General features: G+C 60.6%; 2 protein-coding genes and 1 long non-coding RNA gene across 3 annotated transcripts in view; 1 reads left to right on the plus strand and 2 right to left on the minus strand.

Annotated features, from left to right (window-relative positions):
* The window catches only part of NOTCH1 (notch receptor 1), a 54,292-nt gene extending 45,913 nt beyond the window's left edge, over window positions 1-8,379 (minus strand). Inside the window, exons 1-2 of the mRNA XM_050759665.1 lie at window positions 8,306-8,379; window positions 6,613-6,691 (exon numbers count right to left, since the gene is read on the minus strand). Of these exons, the coding sequence (XP_050615622.1) occupies window positions 6,613-6,691; window positions 8,306-8,366 (140 nt within the window). The 5' untranslated portion in view covers window positions 8,367-8,379. The remainder of the gene's footprint in view (window positions 1-6,612; window positions 6,692-8,305) is intronic.
* Window positions 1-20,388, minus strand: part of DNLZ (DNL-type zinc finger) — a 314,112-nt gene that overhangs the window by 193,489 nt on the left and 100,235 nt on the right. The gene's annotated exons all lie outside the window — the stretch shown is intronic.
* LOC126937163 (uncharacterized) lies at window positions 10,414-12,555 on the plus strand. Its single transcript, XR_007719669.1, has 3 exons — window positions 10,414-10,673; window positions 11,753-11,839; window positions 12,167-12,555. It is a non-coding gene; the product is annotated as an uncharacterized LOC126937163 (long non-coding RNA).

Below are 20,388 nucleotides of genomic sequence, written 5' to 3' on the forward strand. Positions count from 1 at the left end.
ATCCCACCTCTACAAAAAATTTAAAAATTGGTCAGGCACGGTGGTGCACACCTGTAGTCCCAGCTACTCTGGAGGCGGAGGCAGGAGGATCGCTTGAGCCCAGGAGTTTGAGGATGCAGTCGGCCATGATCCCACCACTTCACTCCAGCCTGTGTGACAGAGTGAGACCCCATCTCCAAAAACAAAAAACGTGGCCATGCACGGTGGCTCACGCTTGTAATCCCAGCACTTTGAGAGGCTGAGGCAGGTGGATCACCTGAGGTCAGGAGTTGGAGACTGGCCTGACCAATATGGTAAAACCTCGTCCCTACTAAAAATACAAAAATTAGCTGGGAGTGGTGGTGTGCGCCTGTAGTCCCAGCTACTCAGGAGGATCACTTGAATGTGGGAGGCGGAGGTTGTAGTGAGCCAAAATTGCATCACTGCACTCCAGTCTGGGTGACAGAGCAAGATTCCATCTCAAAAAACAAACAAACAAAAGAAAGGCAAATTTTGTAACATGAGTAAGTGTGGGTGTCGGAGGCAAAGCCTCCCCTGTGTACCCCCAGCACATCAGAGCCCCCCAGTCCCTCCCCAGAATCCCCCCATATACAGATGCATCCCCCAAATCTAGTCCTTAGCTCCCTTTGCTCCCAGGGAGCAGGGTGGGGTGGGGCAGGGCCACAAGGAAAACCCAACCAGGCAACTTTGAAAAAGGGCTTCCCGGCCGGGCGCGGTGGCTCAAGCCTGTAATCCCAGCACTTTGGGAGGCCGAGACGGGTGGATCACGAGGTCAGGAGATCGAGACCATCCCGGCTAACACCGTGAAACCCCGTCTCTACTAAAAAAATACAAAAAACTAGCCGGGCGAGGTGGCGGGCGCCTGTAGTCCCAGCTACTCGGGAGGCTGAGGCAGAAGAATGGCGTAAACCTGGGAGGCGGAGCTTGCAGTGAGCTGAGATCCGGCCACTGCACTCCAGCCCGGGCTACAGAGCGAGACTCCGCCTCAAAAAAAAAAAAAAAAAAGAAAAGAAAAAGGGCTTCCCTCCGCCCTCCTACCCCTGCAGCCACTGCCCCATCCCCAGCTGGGGAGACCACCGAGCCCAGTGCAGGCCTTGCCGCAGGGCCCACAGCCACCACCACGCCTTCAGCCCGACGCAGGGTCCCGCTGGCTGTCGTTGGAAGGGAATTACAGACAGATGGGGAAACTGAGGCCCAGGGAGGAGACAGTGTGGGGAGCACAGCAAATCAGAGCCAGCCCTGCTTCGCATCCCCTCGGAGCTCTGGGTCCCACGGAAGAAAGCCCCAGTGCTGCCTGGGAAACTCCAGGCCATCAAAAGCATCCTGGCCCACAGGTGTGATGCCCCAAAGCCAGCCGCTCGTGAAAGCTGCTGGTATTTCCTCCTCAGCCCCGGGAAAGATCCGGAAAGTTCTGGAGACGCCTGCACATGAAGGTGAAAGCTGACGCCAGCCTGCCTCAGATCCCCACGCCCTCGCAGCCACAGCGTTCCCACCGGTGCGCTGGGGATGAAACGGCACTGGCACACCTGGAGGGTGGGCGGCCGCCTGCCAGGGCTTTTACGAGGCTGGGTAACAGCAGCGTCCTGAGCATGAGCTGTCATCGCTGCATTATTGAGGAAGGCAAGCTAGACACCCAATCGATTCTGCAAAGCCACATCCTTTCACTATTTATAGACGAGACATGAAACAGGAAAGGTCCCCTCCCCACAGCAAAAGGGTGCAGTCCCTCGGCCCGGCCTGGAACTGCCCAGTGGGCACCAGGGGCCGCCACTGCCCATCGCAGGTGCAGGGAATGAGGAACGAGGCCAGTCCCGGCTCCCGTGGGGTCTCCAGTTTGCTGCCCACATCTGGGGGTCCCCATGCCCAGCTCTGCCCTGTGGAAGCACTTCCCCAGTGCACTGTCTGCCCTGCCCTGCCCTACCCTCTTCCTGCCAGGAACGCTCTTTTCTTTCTCTCTCTCTTTCTCTATTATTATTTTTTTCAATGGAAAACATGTTGGCCGCTGTTCAGAGGCGGGGCCTGCCCCAAGGAGCCAGCTTCCTTCAGAACTCTCCAGGCTCCCACCCCAGTCTCTGCCCCAGGCCTTCCTGTTCCTGAAGTCTCCCCAGTCTGAGTAGGTGAGACTTTCTATTTGACACTGCCTGGGTTTTTTGTTTTTTTTGTTTTTTTGAGACAGAGTCTCACTTTGTTGCCCAGGCCCAGAGTGCAGTGACACGATCTCGGCTCACTGCAGCTTCCGTCTCCTGGGTTCAAAGGATCCCCAAAGGATCCTTCTGCCTCAGCTTCCAAAGTAGCTGGTGTTACAGGCACATGCCACTGCGCCTGGGTAATTTCTGTATTTTTAGTAGAGACAGGGGTTTTGCCATGTTGGCCAGGCTGGTCTTGAACTCCTGACCTCAGGTGATCTGAACTCCTCGGACGCTGCATGTTTTTAAACATGTTTTTCTAACCGGGGCGCCCTTGAAGACCAGGTTCTGCATAAACAGGAGGTCCTGTCACAGACCTTTCCGCTCAGCTCAGCACGAGGAGGAGAATCAACCTGTTCCTCCCCTGGCCGCACCCAAGACAAGGCAGGTGACTCAATGGAAACAGCCAGACCGGGTGACAGGAGACACCCCGTCCCTCCCAGGCCGGCTGCAGGGCCAAGTCACTTCCCGCCTGAGCCTCCTTCCTCCTCTTTTAAGGGGAAGCCACGCCCCCAGCCCGCTTGTAGTCGGGAAGTGACGGGGCAGGCTGGGGCTGTGGTTAGGGACATTCGCTTGGGAGATGGAGAGGGGCAGGGCTGGTAGGAACTCTGCCGCTGCTGTGTGATCCTGGGGCCGATGGCAACTTCTCTGGGTCTCTTCCTCTCACTTACCGGTGCCTGATCCAGACAGCTTTACGGGGCTGCCAGGAGCTATGCCAGGCCACCGCCGAGCCGGTACACCTCCAACATGTCCCACACGTCAGCCAGGTGTCTCTCTCACCCCTTGCTGGGAAGTCAACTTCACGGGAGCAGGGCAGCAGGGGCCGTGTCTGCCCTGTCCCCACCGGGGGCCTGCCCTGGAGCAGAACACAGCACACAGCAGGCGCTCAAACGCGTCTGTGAACTGAAGCCATCCTGGGAGATGGACTTCCCCGGAGCCGGAGCCATCCTGGGAGATGGATTTCCCCGGAGCCGGCAAGTCCCTCCCCAGGTAGTGCCAGGCCCGGCCCACCAGGCAGCACCTTTAGGAGTCTCTGAATTCACTCATCAATCAATTAAACATTCAGAAAGGAGGCTCTGGAAACCAGCGCTGGCAGTCGACGGGGAGAAGGCGGGGAGGAAAGGAGTACCGACCAGGTGCCCTCTCCACACGGTTCTCATGCCATCCTCACGCACCACCAAGAGATCCAGTGTGTATCAGCCTGGCTGACACGCTGGGGAAACTGAGGCTTGCATGACCTGATGACCCAAGGTCACGGAGCTAGTGGGTGGCCAGGTCAGGCCTCAGACACAAGGTCGTCCAAAGCTAAAGCCCACCAACCAGCAGGCAGCTGGACATCCTCCTGGAGGTGCTGGGTGTGACAGCCTACCCTCATTTCTCCCAGCTCCTGGAAGACGCCATGTGCAATTCTGACTCTGCCATCAGCAGGCAACATCCTAGCCGCCCCCGCCTCGATGCCCAGCCCAGACCCAGGCAGCCTGGGAGAGCATTTCAGACCAAGGACACAGTCTCACCCAGACAGGTAAGGTCCCTGCAGCTCTTCCCGCCTCTCCTCAAAACAAAGGCAAAAAAGGGGGGGACCTCTTCAGTATCCCCTGCTCACACTGATGGAGCTGACGAGGGGGCTGGAGAAGAGCCAAGGGCCACAGTGACCCCCTGGGCCTGCTCAAAAGGCCACTATCTCCGACCACAGCCACCACGGCCACACCGCACACAGCAGGTGCCCAGAGACCAAGCATCCTCCACCCGGGTGTTTTCTACCTGGCCACTGGCTGACCAGGCCACAGTGACACTCTGACCTCCTGGGAAGGCATTTTGCACCAACAAAACCACTTTTTCCAATCCCGAGCTCTGCAGCCACCTGATTGGCAGCTTCCGGTGAAGGTTCCTTCGCTTGGGGTGGAAAGAAATGATTCACCCAGTACTAGTGTGCCAGGCACTGTAACCCCCAGCAAGACCAGGCCCCTTCTACAGCAGAAGTAGCAACTGGCACCAAAAATCAAAGCTCTTTCCGGGCTCACAGCTGGATACCACGGGGCCGGGATTCACACGCAGGCTGGCAGGGCTCCAAGAGCCTGCACCCCAAATGCTTTCGAGAAACAGTGTGGGTTTCTCCCCTTGCTGGGAGAGCCAGGCTTCCTGCAGGTGCCCTGGCCAACTCCTGGACAGACCTCCTGGGCCTTCTGAGAAGGACAAGCAGGAATGGGAAGGCGGAGGCGCCTGAGGGGTGTACGTTGGGTGGGGCTCAAGGCCAGGGAGGAAGCGGCCGCAATGCTCCCCAAACTGCTGGGTGAGCCCTGACCTGTGCCTCCGCAAGCCGGGCCCGGCTGTGGCCCTGGCCTCCAACCCTGCAGCCCAGAGGCGGGAGCCTGAGGACGCACTTCCGTCCCATCTTCTCGTTGGACTTGTGGGGTGTGCACAATGGGGTCTCTGTGGGCTGAGCTCGGCTGCCTGTCAGGCCAAACTGAAGCAGGCTTCCCGCCAAGAAGGAGGGGGCGCCAGGCCCCAGCGAAGGGGACAAGGCCAGGCACCAAAGCCCTGGTCAGCGGCCTGCCTTGGGCAGGAAACAGCTCACCAGGATCCCAGGTTTGGGGAATGGGAGAGTGGGCCCATGACACCAGTGTTTTGCGGCCCTGTGGCAGGGTTTTAGCCCAGACATCAGGGAGCTGCAGCCATCTGTACCCCAAAGCACAGCCCTCTGGCCTGTGGAGACCTCAGTCCCAGACCCCTGTGGGCCAAGCTGTTCCTACTGCCTAGTGCCACTGAGAAGAAGCAACAGGCCCCCAATTTTCCCAGCACGGCATTCCTCCCACCCTCCCAAAGTCCTCTGCAGGAGCAAGAAGCTTCTCCCAGAGACCTGAATGGGTGGAGGCAAAGTCCGAGCCGGGAGCGCGGTGGCGGGGAACGGGGTTATACATTCTGGGAAGCCACGCATAATTAATCACACGGCATTAATCCGCCTCCCCCAACAATAGCTGCTGCACTTCCCCTGGATCCCAGCTGTCGGTCTCTGAATGAAAGGAAACAAGATTTAGGGCATCAAGCGTCCGTGCGGCTTCTGCAGGGGGAGAAGGGGGCCCCAAAAAAAAAAAAAAAAAAAAAAAAAAAAAAAGTAGTGTGCGCATTCATTAGTGTCTGACAAAGACACAGCCGGCTTTGTCCATTAAACTGCTCACGGACCTGCTTAATTGGCTTCAGTTTGGGGAGGGTGGGGGCTGGGGAGGGAGGGGGGCTGCTGCCCACAGGCTGGGCAGTCGGCGCAGGCAGGAGCCGGGCTGGGGTTGTCAAGGGAATGGGACCTTCTACAGTTGGAATGAGGGCGCGCAGACTGGCTGGGGAGCCATTTCTTCATCTGTAGCTCCTGGGGGGCGGAGGGAACTCTTTTTCCAGCCACCAAACACCTCCTCATTATTCTCATCAGGGATGGACTCAAGTTGAAGGGCATCGGCCACAGCAGAACAGTTCCCCACCGCCGACTGGCACTCACAGGCAGGCAGGAGGGAGCGGTTCCCCGCGACTTCCCAGCCCCCTCCATGCCCATTTTACATCTGAGCCTGGCAGACCAAAAGGGCCACGGGATTTGGAGGTCAGAGTTTGCAGATGCCAGGACAGAAACCAGACTCAATAATTACCCCACACCCCGCGCCAAAAGATGAGTTCCGCCTTCTCTTCCCCAGCCCCAGCCCGAGGCCGGGAGGAGGGAGCTGGGGCAAACAAGAGCCCAAAGGCGGGTCCAATTGTGAAGGGTCAATTTCCTTCAAAGAGGCATCACCCGCCCAGAGGGGGCATCACCCACCCAGAGGAGGCATCACCACCAGCCCAGGAGGCATCACCTGTGCCCAGGAGGTATCACCACCAGCCCAGAAGGCATCACCCACCCATAGAGGGTATCACCCACCCAGGGGGCATCACCTGTGCACAGAGGAGGCATCACCCATCAAGAGGAGGCATCACCACCCACCCAGGAGGCATCACCCCTGGAGAGGAGGCATCACCTGTGCCCAGGAGGCATCATCACCTGCCCAGGAGGCATCACCCGCCCAGAGGAGGTGCCCCAAGTTGGCAGGGTGGTGGGGTCTGGGCTTCTCAATAAATGGTCCAGAGCTTCCCCTGACAGATCAACTGTTTCTTGGGGACTTTAAGAAGAATTGGGGTCCTGGGACTCCCACTTAGTAACCCAGGAGCCTGAGGTGGCCCACAGAGGAGTGCCTAAGCCCCCAGCAGTCAGACCAGCTCCACACGCAGCATAATTGCTGGTGATTAAGTAATTGCCAGACTTTGTCCAATAAAAGTCAGCACGTGACCGTGCCCAGACTCTGGGCCATCTCCAGAAGACAATGCCCCAGGGTTCTGTCCCCAGCGCGGCTGCAGAAGGCAGGGGCTCTGCCCTCAACAAAGCAACAGGTCCCGCAGGGGTGGTACTCACACGCAGGCCTCCGTGCCATTGGCCGCTTCACACTTCCCGCCATTCAGGCAGGTCTCACCCGGCTGGGAGCACCGCGGGCCTAGGCAGGGGCAGGAGAAGAGAGGTCAGTCTCACCCGCACCACCGAAGGCCCTTGTTACCCTGGGGGTGGGACCCGCACCCAGCCAAGGGGCACTGTCCTTCCCTGACCCTGGACGCCTCTACTCAGTGACATGGGTTACCAGGGCAGGGGACCACAGGAAGCCCCACCATGAAACCAAAGGGCGTCAACATTCTGCCCAGAGTTCTGTAGTCAGAAATGGGGGGAAGAGGAGCAGCAGGGAACACGTCCTGCTTGAAGCAGGATGGGGCGGCCTGATGTGCCGCCTGGACGCAGTGGGGTAAAAGCAGAGACAAAGTGGGCTACTCTCCCAAGCGTTGCCCCCCAACCCAGAGGCTCACTGGGGAGGCTGGCAGGGCAGGGCCCCCCATCCAGCCGCCGAGATTGCCTCTGTTCAAACCCGTTCTGCAAGGGGGCAGAGCTGGACGGCGGGAAGGGGGGGGTGGCCACACTCAGCTCCCGCCCGTGGGAAAATGCGACAGCTGCTCGCCCGCTGCCCCGCCCGCCAACAAAGCGCCGGCCTCCGCCTCAGAATCAGAGCGGCCCATTGTGGAGTCGGGGCCGCCTCCAGGGGCACCAGGACTGCACCCCGGAGACCCGGCCCCGCCTCCGCCGACACCCAATACCTGCTCCCGCGGGCGCGCATCTCCAGGGCAGCCCCCAAACACACACAGGAGGGGGATGAAGGTCCCCCATTCGGAAGGAATTCGACCCCATCTCGAGAAGGGATCAATTACTCAAGCCCCTCCCTCCCCATCTTAGGGGGCTGAGAAACGGGGGAGGGTGGTGTGACATAGAGCAGCACTTTCTGGAAGAGAACAAATAATTCTCGCCTGCAACTCTCGGAGAAAGAGTGGATTAATCACTCGATTCCCCAGAGACCCCCCTAGATGTGCGGCGAGGAGAGATGTAAGAGCCCCCCACCCGCGTCCCGCTCTCCACCCCCAAGCTCTCCAAACTTCAACTCTGCAAAGCAAAAGGAAAAGTTCAGTGCCCCCCGGCGCGAAGGCTTCTTACGCAAACCCCTCCCCCAAACTGAGAGCTGGGCTGGGGGGCACCGGCGGGCGGGGCGACCGGGAGCCCGGGGCCCCAGCCGGGCCGCGCGGGTCAGTGAAGGCGAACGCGGCGCCGCGGAGCCCACACTCCGCGCCCCAACATCCGCCCCGGCGTGGGCCAGAAGCGAAGAAGAAAGAAGATAAATGGCCCGGAGAAGCAACAGGAAACCAAAACCGACTCTATTCAAATCGAAAAGTAGTAGGCAGCCCGCCCGCCCGGCCGACCGGCGGCAAGCCCCACGCGCGGCGGGTGAAGGGCGGGCCCGGGTAGGGCCTCCGGGACCCCAGCACCTCACGCCGGCCTCCAAACTCGGCTCCAGGCACGGGCGGCGCGAGTCCGCCTCCACGGGGGGATCGAGGGGGAGGGTCGGTCCTCCCCCAGCCCGGGACTCCAAGAACCCCACGCCCCGGGCCGCCCGCTTTTCCCTCTCCACGCCGACCTCCCCGCCGCCCGCTCCCAGCCACGGGGCGCGTGCGCCGGGCGCTGCCGTTTCCAAAGAGCGCGGAAAGTGGGGGCTCGCGGGTGAGTGGGCGCCTACCTCGTGCGGCGAGCGCGGGCAGCAGCGCCAGGCAGAGCAGGGGCGCCAGGAGCGGCGGCATGCCTCCCCCCCGGCTGCCCTCTGCGCCCGGACGGCGGCCTCCTGCGCTGGCCGGCGGGGCTGGGACGCACACGCGCGGCGGACGGTCCCGGGGCGGCGGCGGACAGTCCCGCCCTCTCTTCCCCGGCTGGCAGTTGGCGCTGTGCTCTCGCGGGCTCCCGGGCCCGTCTCCGCGCCCGGCTCGTTCCTTCGCTGCGCTCGCACCCGCGCCCCGCGCCCCGTGCCCCTGCGTTCCCTCCCGCGGCCGAGGCACTAGTGAGGCTCAGAGTCGAGGTGCGCTCCGCCCCCACCGGCCCCGCCCCGCCCGGCCCCGCCCCCACCGGTCCCCCCGCCCCCTCCGCGGCCGCCTCCTCCCGCGCGCTGGGTCCGCCTTTGCGCCTCCCCGAGCTGAGCCGCGCGTCCCGAGCCCAGCCTCTCCGGGGAGGAGGGACCCGGCGGCGCGGCGTGGGTCGGGAGCGGGCGCCTGGGACTACTTCTCGTTTGAAAGTTTTCAGAGGCCAAAAGTTTGAGCCGGAGCTGCGGAAGGATCCGGCTCTGGCCGTTGCCGCGCTCGGCGACAATTGGCGACGGAAATTTGCATGTGAATAAGCGGAGGAGCCCGGGGTGGAGTAGGGAGGGCGAGGCCGCAGGCAGCTGTGTCCACCGTGCTCTGGGCCGGGCGGGGAGCAGCTGAGGCCACGTTGGGGGACCCCGGGCCCGGGGCAGGGCTTTGGGAGAAGTGGCCTAGCCGTGGGTGCGCCCCTAGCCCAGCGGCTTCTCTCCCTCCCCAGGGCCCCGTGGCCGCGGCTTTAGGCGTCCAGAGGATCGATCGCCGCCAGACACCCCTGGCCGTGATTGCCTGAGCACTTGACCGCGAGGGATGGGGGCGCAGCGGCCTCAGGGCAGGGAGTTTAGGGCGCCCCAAGGGAGCAGCCTGGACCAGTGCCTCGCGGACGTATTGCGCCCCGCTGCCCCAGGGGGGACCCGCGTCGACATGCTCCTCGGTCACCGTCCTCCTCCTGCCCGGGCGCCGCCTGCCTAAGGTGGCCCCAGAAAGCACAAACGGGTCGGGCCGATCTGCTGCTGGCGCCGGCGCAGCCCCTCCCACGTGCCCCTTCCGGCTGATTTATTTCTCCACCACGATGCCAGGCACGGGCACCCTGTGCCAAGCCTGGTTAAGCGCCAGGAGTCCAAAATGCCTGCCATAGTCCCTGCGCAAAGTTTACGGCCTCGTGCTGGGGACAAACAGCGCCCCCTCCCCACTCCAACACAGGGTGGTGAGTGCGATGGCAGAAGGCGCTGGGGGCTCTCCTGGAGTAGGAGGGCTATGCCTGCCCTGAAGGGAGACTGAAAGGCTAGGAGGGACCTAGGACTCGGGAGCCTGGGGGAGTGGCTGCAGAAACCGCAGAGCATGGTGGCAGAGGGAGGCACAGAAAGCGGGACAAATCTCACACCTGACTCCAGCGAGCCTTTCCTGGCACACCTCTTGCCAAGTGCTGAGCACTCTGGAAACAGCCAGTGCAGACGGCCTATCCCCCCCTGTAGCTGCTGCTGGGAGCCTCCCTCGCCTGCGTCCTCCCAGAAGCTGGCCTCACTTCTCCAGGCCTGGGGTAACATCTCGGGGTCAGCGCCCCAGGAGAGGAGGCGTCTGGAGGCAGCAGAGATGTTTATGTAACAGCAGCCCGGCAGCCTGGAGGAGCAGATTTTCCATAGAAGGAAGCGCGGGGCTGTGCGGCTCCCAGGCTGAGGACACTGCCCACCACGACGTCCTCTGCTCCCGGTGGGTGGGGGTGGGGTGGGGCACAGGGAGGCCTGAAGGCCTCAGGCCTAGTGTTGATCGGGTGCAACTGCCTGTGTGCCTCCGTTGGCATCTCTGCCTGTGAGCCCCAGGCCAGAAGTAATGGCCCATGTAGCCCTAGCTCGGGGGCCAGTCCTCAACATTTTTCGAAGGGGTGGCCTGGGAGGGGCGGCCTGGGAGGGGAGGGGATCCCTGGACGGGGGTTCTCCCCTGGTCTGCCCCAGCTGTGCTGACAGCATCTCCACCTGGGGCCTCTATCCTCTACCAGCAGAGAAGAGAGTGGCCCATTCGATGTCCACTCGTCAAGCCGCCCAGCAGCCAGGCACATTCATAAGCCCATGTTACAGATGGTGCAGCTGGGTGCACAGACCTGAGGGAAGCACAGACCTCAGCCTCCCAGCTCCCAACGCCTGCACCACCCACAGCCGGGAGTACCCCATGGACAGCTGGTACTGAGGAGAAGCAAGGGATGAGGGGGATGGGCCTCCCCTCCCCACCAGCCTGGGAAGGGGGTGGGCCCCTGGCAAGTAGGTGAGAAGCTTCATTCACAAGTTGTCCGGGCTCCCCATTCCTCTTTTTCAGGCCAGTGGGTGTGGGCAGTGGGGGAAGGCAGGGGTCCTACCGAGCAGGAGTGTATCTGCTGCCCTGGGGCCTGGAGACCTTCTCCTGCAGGTCAGGGGGGCAGCACCGGGCAGCGGGCATTGCAGGGGCTAAAGAAAAACAAAAGAAAGCAGGTTGTGTGCAGGGCACCCCAGCCACTCCAGAAACCCAATCAGAAGGTGGGGGCTAGGACCCCAAGAAGCCGAATTGGGGTGCAGTGCTGCCAGGCCTCCCCCGTGGGAGTCACTTTGGGCTTCCTGTCCCAGCTTGTGGTGGGAGCTGGGACAAGGTTCCCGGGGTACCCCTGAGGGCAGGGGTACCCTGAATGAAGGGGCTGTTCCCAAGCTGGCCAAGGAGCCTGGAAGCAGAGGAGATGGGGCCGCAGAGCCGGGTTTGCAGAGGGGAGAGGCAGACGTGGCCCGCAGCCCCCTCTTCTTCAGAGGCCACGTGCAGGTGCGGAGGGGAGAGCAGCCTAGGCGTTGCACCCCAGGAGACTGAACTGGGTCAGTTCCCCCTTGTTTGCTGCCAGAGAAATGGGGGTATCATTGTCAGGGTGGGCTAAGGAGGCCCTGCTGACATTGGCCCAACCAGGCCCCTCCTTTGCGGCTGCTGTGGGGGCTTTCGAGAGCAGAGCAGACCCCAAGTGTGTGGAGAGGCAAAAGCACAGCTGGTCAGCACACGGGGACAGCGACGGAGCTCCTGCCGCCTGTTTGGCCCCAGGTGCTGTGCAGCACGGAGACCCAGGTGACCTTAAAACACCCCAGGGCTGGCTCCGGCCCCAGAGAGATGTGGTCTGAGTGGGGGGTCAGCAGTGACCCGGTGGGTGGGTGTATTTGAGGGCTGCCCGTGTTGAAAGCTCTGCGGTTGATTCTAAGGAGCGGCCAGAGCTGAGACTCCCAGTTCTGAGCCCAAGGCCCCTTTCCTTTCTGCAGGAATCCATCTTGCCTCTTGCTGCCCCCATGACCCTGTGGCGCTGGGGGGCAGGGAGCGCGATGCTCCCCATTTTTCAGGAGGAAAGCTGAGGCTCAGAGACATCATGAGGATGCCAGCTCAAGGCCCAGCCAGGCCTTGGTTCTCAGCTGCTGTCATCCAGTAGGGTAAGTCGGCCCCCCAGGGGGTGTTGGGGGACACTCCTCCCCTCCCCCACACTCACGGTCTGTTCACTGTGCAAGGCAGCAGGCTGGACTTGGAGCAGGGACCATCGCTTGGCATGGCCACGTTGGAGTGGCCCCTGGGACTGAAAGCAGGGGGCGTGGAGGCTCTGAAGCAGGGCTAAGTGTGGGGACTTCCCGTGGCGGGTACCCTCCCGGGTCCTGGGTGGGGGCCACCACCAGGCAGCTATGGGAACATTCCAGACCACCTAGGGGTAGGGCTCCTTCACCTCTTGAAGCTGACTGTAAAAGACATCTGACCTGCATGCGAAGCTCAAGCTCAGAGGCCTCCAGGGTGTCCGGCCTCCAGGGTCCCTCCTACGCAGCCTCCATGTCCCCATCCACTGCAGCCCCTGACCATCGGGCGCACCGTGGGGCCTTCGAGGGCTGCCAGGCCTCAGGCTCTGCTGCACCAAGTGATTTTGAAAGTCCCATCTGCCTTTATCCACTTAAAAAGAACTTGGGGCCAGGCGCAGTGGCTCAAGCCTGTAATCCCAGCACTTTGGGAGGCCAAGACGGGCGGATCACGAGGTCAGGAGATCGAGACCATCCTGACTAACACAGTGAAACCCCATCTCTACTAAAAAAAAAATACAAAAAACTAGCCGGGCGAGGTGGCAGGCGCCTGTCGTCCCAGCTACTCGGGAGGCTGAGGCAGGAGAATGGCGTAAACCCGGGAGGCAGAGCTTGCAGTGAGCTGAGATCCGGCCACTGCACTCCAGCCTGGGCGACAGAGGGAGACTCCGTCTCAAAAAAAAAAAAGAACTTGGGACACTTCCTCGAGGTTGGGCATTTTTTCAGATGTGGTTTCATGTCTGGCTTGCAACCTGGTCACCTGTGCTGGGCGGTCTGCTGTGACGCACCTGGCTGTCCTTCCTCTAGGATGGATTTGGGCTGGCCCTTGTTCCAGGAGGCTGGGGTCTGGAATCTGCTGCCCCTGCTGCATGCAGACAGCCACCGTCACCCAGGCCCAGGGGTGCCCGCAGGTGCTGGGCATCTCACCCTGGCCCTCACAGGGGTCCCTCACACCCTGCACCTCTCGGTCTGTGCCGTGGACTTCCCTGCTCTGCTGTCGCAGGCCTTGTCCTCTGCGGAAGCAGTGTCTTCCCCACGTGTCCCTGAGACTCCTCAGCCATCCCAGAGGCTCTCGGCCATCTGAGCGCCCCCGAACACGAAGCTTTCCTGACCCACTCTCTGTGTATGAGGCAGAACCGTCCCTGTCAGGACCCAGGACCCACACCAGAGGATCCGGAAGATTTGCTGACTGACCTGACTGCAAGAAGCTGAAGGAATGTGGGCGCAGGCCCAGCAGCGGCTTGCATGGTACCAAGTCAACTGGCTGTCCGTGCAAGCCACTGTGACCGGCCCTCCTGTTGGCATCTGGAGCCCTCCCTGGACCCAGTTGCCAGAACAGTGGCCCCCAGCTGTGGCCAGGACTCTGCTCGGGGCCCTGTCTGCTCGGTGTCTCCAGCGGTCCCCACGCAGAAACTGCCCCCCTTGCTACCCCTGAGGCCTGGGATAGGGTCAGCATCCGAGAGGCAGGCCCTGCTGTTCCCCTCTGCACAGAGGCTGAGGCAGTGAGTTGCCCGGGCAAGTCCCCAGGCAGGCACTGAACCTCCTGAGCAGGTGAGCGGAGAAGGCCCCAGCTGGTGTGGGCCGCGAGGGCTGTAGGATTGACCATGGAGCAGACGTGGCATTGTTCTAGAGCTGGGCCAGGGGGTGCAGCACAGATCTCAGGTGGAGGCCACCTGCCCGTCCTTTGCATGTGACTCAGGGCTCAGACCCACCTGCCTGTCCCTGGAAGCTCCTAGACTGCTCAGAGCACAGACCTCAACGGGAAAGACAGTAGATGGGTCTGGGTATGGTCTCCCAGCCCTGAGAAGTGGGGAGCCCACTCAGACCTTTCCAGGACCCCAGGTCCCCTCAGCAGCCCACAGGGCCTGGGTGGAGCCTGGGCTGGGTGTGGGTCACTCGGGAGCCAATGGCCCACTTCTGCGGCTTCCAGGGAGTCCCAGGGAGACGGCAGAGGCAGTGCCTGGCTGGGGACCCTGGTTGGCATGCCGTTTGGGGGGTGCATGCACTGGGAAGTTGGCCAGGCCTGCCCAAATCAGGGCTTCCGGGAGGAGAGAAATCAGGAAGGTGGGCACCGAGGAGGCTTAGCACCGGGGCTGGAACCTCCAGGCAGGGCCCGTGGAGGGCTGGACCAGACAGGGAGGCTGTCATGATGTCTGGTTCTTGGATGGGGGCACTGAGGCTCTGAGTGGGGTGGCAGAGCTTGGCCACCAGGTCCATCTGCACCCCGCATATCCCCTCACTACCCCCAGACCCCCGTGATCCCAAATTACTCAGTCCCAGGGAGCCCTGCAGAGCCTGTGGGGGAGACTTCCACGCTGCCTGGCCCATGCCCCCCTCACCTCAGAACTTTCTCCAAAAAGTAAGAGCCCCGGGGGACGAAACTTCGAGGCTCCACCCCTTGGGCTCTGGTACAAACCCGGAGCCTCCGAGGGCTGAGTCACTGGGAAAGCCAGACCCGGTGGCCCCTCCCCCTCCCTTTCCTTCCTTCCTCCTTCCCCCTTTCTCGGTCCCCCTCTTTTTCTCTTTGCTTTATTTCTCTTTCTTCCCTCCCTCTGTCCCTCTCTTCTTTCCTTCCTTTCATCTTCCTCCCTTCCTCCGTCTTTGCCTTTCTTCCTTTCCGGGGGTAAAAATAGCTGGAAACCCCCCTTTAAAAAAAAGTTTATTTTAATCTTAGAAGGACGATGTTGGTGTCCCAAAGCAGAATCGTTTGTCCCGGCGGAGCCACCAGCAGAGCCAGGAGTCCCCGAAGGACTTTGACCACACCCCCCACCCCACCCAGCCTGTGCCTGGTCCCCTGAGTGGAGCCTGGGCCATCCTTGACCTCACTGCTGGGGTGATGGAGAAGCTCCTGCCTGAGGCGAGAGTTTCTCAGGCGGCCGGAGTTTCCTCCCATCTGCTCCAGACACATTTAAACAAGCTGAGAACTTCCGTCCCCCCACATTTCCCCCCACAGACCCCCACGGACCCCTCTGCAAATGAACACGGGCCTGGAAATCGGGGTTTGGGTTACAGAGAGCACGGGGAGTTCTGTTCGTGAAGTAACACGGAGCACGAACGTTAGCAGGTACCGCACATCTGTGAGCTATTTTCGGGTCTCCAGGGGGAAGGGAAAAAGCCCTAAGCCTTAAGTAAGACCAGGACTCTTCTATATTTTTACTTTGACAGCTAAGGAAAAAAATTGCCAAAAACCAGAGGCGCTGCTGAGTGTTGGCGTGGGAATGTTAGTTTAGTCAGAGCCTTGCCCTGGGCCATTTAAATAAAAACAGGCATGTTGGTGGCAAATGCCAGTTGAACACGCAGGAGAGCAGTGCTTCTGGGACCCGGAGAAGGGTGTGCAGCTGCACTCTCTCTTCCCTTTTTTCTTGGCCTCCCCAGCCTTCTTATCATCACGATCAGCATTTCACTGGTAAACATTTGGTGCAATAATTTTCAAAAATCAGCAAGAAAAGTCTGAGCGTTTAATGTGGCTGGGACTGCGTGGCCCCAGCTGGGAGTGTGGATTCCCAGCGCCTCCAGGAGCCTGTCTCCGAGGGATACGCCAGTCACTTGAGGGCCTTTGCACAACATAAATCAGACCGACTATCTCTAGGATGGAGAGGGGGATAAACTCACGTGTAGCAAGTGAAGGCCAGAGGCTGCCGTGGGATGGCATTGCCTGTTCCCAGGGGCTTGCGTTGGTGGAGCAGACAGGGGGACCCCGGAGCCCCCTCCCCTCCTTGCTGGGAATGCTGCACAGACCCACCTTCAGGGACTCAAATTCAGAGCCTGCCCCAGGGGTGGCGAACGTATCTGGGACACTAAGCACCCACCTACTGGCTGCATCTCGTGGCCTTTCGGTCTTTTTTTTTTTTTTTTTTTTTTTTCAGATGGAGTCTCACTCTGTAGCCCAGGTTAGAGTGCAATGGCATGATCTCGGCTCACTGCAACCTCCACCTCCCAGGTTCAAGCGATTCTCCTGTCTCAGCCTCCAAATAGCTGGGATTACAGGTGTGCGCCACCACGCCAGTTAATTTTTGTATTTTTAGTAGAGATAGGGTTTCACCATATTGGTCAGGCTGGTCTCGAACTCCTGACCTCGGGTGATCTGCCCGCCTCGGCCTCCCGAAGTGTTGGGACTACAGGCGTGAGCCACCGCACCCGGCCAGCCTTTCGGTCTTGAAGGGTCTCTGGGAGGGCCTCAGAGAATGTCTTGGTTTCTTCACTCTTGGGTTGCCATCGACTGAGGTCCGGGCTGGGAAGGGGTGATGAGCCCAGGACTCTTCTGGCGAGGATGAGTGTCCGTGTTGGGAGGCTCACTTCTGCCACTGCTCCTTGGTGACGTGGGGCTGGCTGGAGAGTCCCTCCGTTCCTGGGAGCCCCTCTTGGGGGGGTGGCGGGGGGAGGTGGGCCACTGCAATGAATCTGACACCAGCCACCTCTCTCCCCACCCTGCCGGCAGCCCTCACTCATGGGGGGGTCTATCCTCCTTTCCCCAAAGCTGGGGGTCCTGAGTGCGGTTGAAGTAACGTCTGGTCCTCCTTAGAACAGTGGGGCTTGGAATTCATTCAAGGGAAGAAGAGTGAAGGAACGCAGATGCCGACTGCATGGAGCACCCCCCAGCTGCGGCCCCTAGAGCCTGGGAGCTCTGTGAGCCAGAAAGAGAACGGCTGGGGAGAGGGCTGTGTGGGGCCCCGTTCTTCCAAGGCTGCTGCGGAGGACCGACGGGGCCCGGGGACCCTGACTGAGGTGTGCTGAGCGCAGCAGCTCTGGACAGGCCGCACCGGCCTCTCTGTCGTCTGTCTGTCATCTGTCTGCCTGTTGGTCGGCAGGGACAGACCTGGTGCTGTGAGAAGAGGCCCCCTGGGCCCTGCCTCTCCCATTGACTGAGCCTGGACTGCAGACCCAGCCGCCCTCACGCTGGGCACAGATGACTGACTTAGGTTTTGACAAGATCCAAACGGCAGCAGGATGTGCGCCTGGTAGGGGTAGGAGGGCCTCCCCTGGACTGAGAGTGTATTCACGGAGCCCCTTCCCTGCAGCGCAGGCTCTGGGGGACGGTGGCCAGGACGGAGGCCCTTGTGGAAGGAGGGAGATGTGAACAGTGAGCCCCCTGCATGCAGGCATCTGGGGAAGAACATTTCAGCCAAGTGACTCTGATCACACCCTGACCCCGGCCGTCCTGGCCCTGTGGACCAACCCTGGGGCCCAGGATTGACAACAGCCAGTGCTCGCTGGTGCCTCCAGCCTGGGCCAGGCTTGTGTGCCAGTCCCTCCAACGATGGGGCAAGCCCAGCCCCATCCACGCCCTTCTCCTTCTCCCCCGTGCTTCCCTCCACCCCCAGGAATGGGCTCCGGGTCTGTCACTCGTCACTCATGGGGGGCTATGGGTTCCCCCAAAAGACACGCTGGATCCCCCCAGAACCTGTGAGCGGGACTTGTTTTGGAGAGATGGGTCTTTGCAGATGTCAGATGTCGTCGACTTAAGACAGGGCCACGCTGGAATGGGGCCTGCCCTAATCCAGTGACTGGGACCCTTAGCAGGAGAGGGAGGTTTGGGGAGAAGGCGCTGTGGAGACAGGCAGAGGCTGGAGATGTGCAGCCCCAAGCCAGGAAGCACAGGGGTTGCCCACGCCCAGCAGAAGCTGGAGGAGGAGGAAGGGATCCTCCCTAGAGCCTTGGGAGTGGGGCTGGTTCTGTGACACCCAGATTTTGGATTTCTGGCCTTCGGAACTGAGACAGCACACATTTCTGCGGTTTGAAGCCACCAAATTTATGGTAATTTGTTCTGGCCAGGACATTAATACCAGGGATAAAGGTGTTTTAATGCAGACAAAGACAGTTTTTGAATTAACCAAGCTTTGCGCAAGGCTGCGGGGATTGACTGGGGGAAGTGAGGGACTCGGCAGCTTCCCCGAGGCTCGCCAGGCACCGGCCACCGCACACACTTGCTGGCGGTGGCCACGGCAGGTGAAACCACATAATGAACGGCCTTACGCCTGTCAGATTACACAGCAGAGGCTGCCTGGCCTGGCGCTTCCCCTGGCTGGAGGACTCCACCTTCCCCCTCTGCCTGCCCGTGACCTCTCAGGCTACAGAGGAGGCTGGCAGACAACGTTCTCATCCCTGGTCGGGGCAAAAGCTCTGCTCAAATATGACAGCGGTGCAACCCGGAATAGCGACAGAGCCAAACCATGATTGAGGCAGGGACGGAGGCTTTCTGGAAAACGCACGGAGAAACACGAGGCCCCGGCTGCACCCTGGGACGCCTCGCGAGTCCAGCCTTCTTGGTCCCAGCCCCTTCTCCAAGGAAAGGACAAGACCACTGAAAGGGTTGCTCTGGGTCACAAACGTCCCAAATTGGTTTCCACGTGGAAACTAAACAAGGGCAGGTCCCAGCCCCTGGGATTCAGGTGAAACCCGAGGCCTGTCTGAGGTCACAGCGTCTTCCCGAGGACGTCAGCCCTGTTGGCTGTGTCTGGGGTCGGGCTGAGGCATAGCAGGCCGGGAGGCCGAGCTTCCCAAAGGAGCTGCACTGCCTTTTCCTTAGAATATGAAATCAGGCCGGGCGCGGTGGCTGACGCCTCTAATCCCAGCACTTTGGGAGGCTGAGGCAGACGGATCACGAGGTCAGGAGACTGGGACCATCCTGGCTAACACGGTGAAACCCCGTCTCTACTAAAAATACAAAATATTAGCCGGGCGTGGTGGCGGGCGCCTGTAGTCCCAGCTACTCGGGAGGCTGAGGCAGGAGAATGGCGTGAACCCGGGAGGCGGAGCTTGCAGTGAGCGGAGATCGCGCCACTGCACTCCAGCCTGGGCGACAGAGTGAGACTTCGTCTCAGAAAAAAAAAAAAAAAGAATATGAAATCAATGTTTGCTGTCTTGAATCCTCATGGACGAGGCTCCTTGGAAGCCAGCCTGCGTCAGGCCCAGCATCCCCTGGGGCTGACACCTACACCCTTGCATTCTCAGCGTGACTCAGGACAGCAGCAGAACCCGCCAGATTCTCTCTACGGGAGTGCTTTGTTTTCTTTTTCTTTTCTTTTCTTTTCTTTTTTTTTTTTTTTTTGAGACGGAATTTCACTCTTGTTGCCCAGGCTGGAGTACAGTGGCATGATCTTGGTTCACTGCAACCTCCACCTCCTCGGCTCAAGTGATTCTCCTGGCTCAGCCTCCCAAGTAGCTGGGATTACAGGCGCACACCACCAAGCCTGGCTAGTTTTTTGTATTTTTAGTAGAGATGGAGTTTCACCATGTTGGCCAAACTGGTCTCAAACTCCTGACCTCAAGTGATCCGCATGCCTCTGCCTCCCAAAGTGCTGGGATTTCAGGCGTGAGCCACCGCACCCAGCTCGGAGTGCATTATGACTGGAGGCAAAGACAGTAGCGTGATCTTCAGCTTGCAAATGAGACACAGAATGACGGTGAATTGTCACCAATGTTAACTTGAACCTGGATGGATGAGTGACCAGGTCGCCAAAAAGCTCCTCGGAGCCTGCCAGAGTGTGAGCTGCCCTGCGAGGGCCGGAGCTCCAGGCTCTTGGGCTGGGCAGTCACTGGCTCCCCCAGGAAGGGCCACATTCTGGCAAGCAAACAGAGGGTTGGGGAGGGTGGTGGACAGCCAGCCGCCTGGATCCCGGCCAGGGCACCGTCCCGCAGAGCTTGTCCTGCACAGACTCAGTTTCCTAACCCAGCAACTGGGAGTCCACTGTGAGAAACCGAGCCCCACGCAGATGCGTGCGAATCCCCTAAACGCTGTGCCTGAGCCCGTGGCGGAAGCAGTTGGCTCATCCTGTCACACAAAGGGGGGGCATTTTCTTTTTTATTTTTTCTTTTTTTTTTTTTTTTTTTTTGAGACGGAGTCTCTCTCTGTCGCCCAGGCTGGAGTGCAGTGGCCGGATCTCAGCTCACTGCAAGCTCCGCCTCCTGGGTTCACGCCATTCTCCTGCCTCAGCCTCCCGAGTAGCTGGGACTACAGGCTCCCGCCACCACGCCCGGCTAGTTTTTTCATATTTTTTTAGTAGAGACGAGGTTTCAACGTGTTAGCCAGGATGGTCTTGATCTCCTGACCTTCTGATCCGCCCGTCTTGGCCTCCCAAAGTGCTGGGATTACAGGCTTGAGCCACCGCGAAGGGCAGCATTTTCATTCCTAACAGGGAGGTGGCCCCAGAGCGTCCAGTTCAAAGGAGCTGGGATGGTCCAGCGTCCTCTCTCGTGGGCCTTGGCCAGTGGCCACACCCTCTGAGACCCCCTTTCATCCTCTTAGAAAGGATCCTAGCAGGGCTGTGCCAGGGGGATCCGCGGGTGGCAGGGTGGCCCCGTCTGCGGCAGGCCCAGCAGACTTAGCGGTGATGGGATTGTATTTCTGGACCCTTCCTCCCCCACAGCCCACAGCCTCCTGACCGAACCGCCCCAGAGCCTGAAGGACAGACCTCAGGTGT

Source organism: Macaca thibetana, chromosome 15 (assembly GCF_024542745.1).
Source record: "Macaca thibetana thibetana isolate TM-01 chromosome 15, ASM2454274v1, whole genome shotgun sequence".
Taxonomy (NCBI): Eukaryota; Metazoa; Chordata; class Mammalia; order Primates; family Cercopithecidae; genus Macaca; species Macaca thibetana.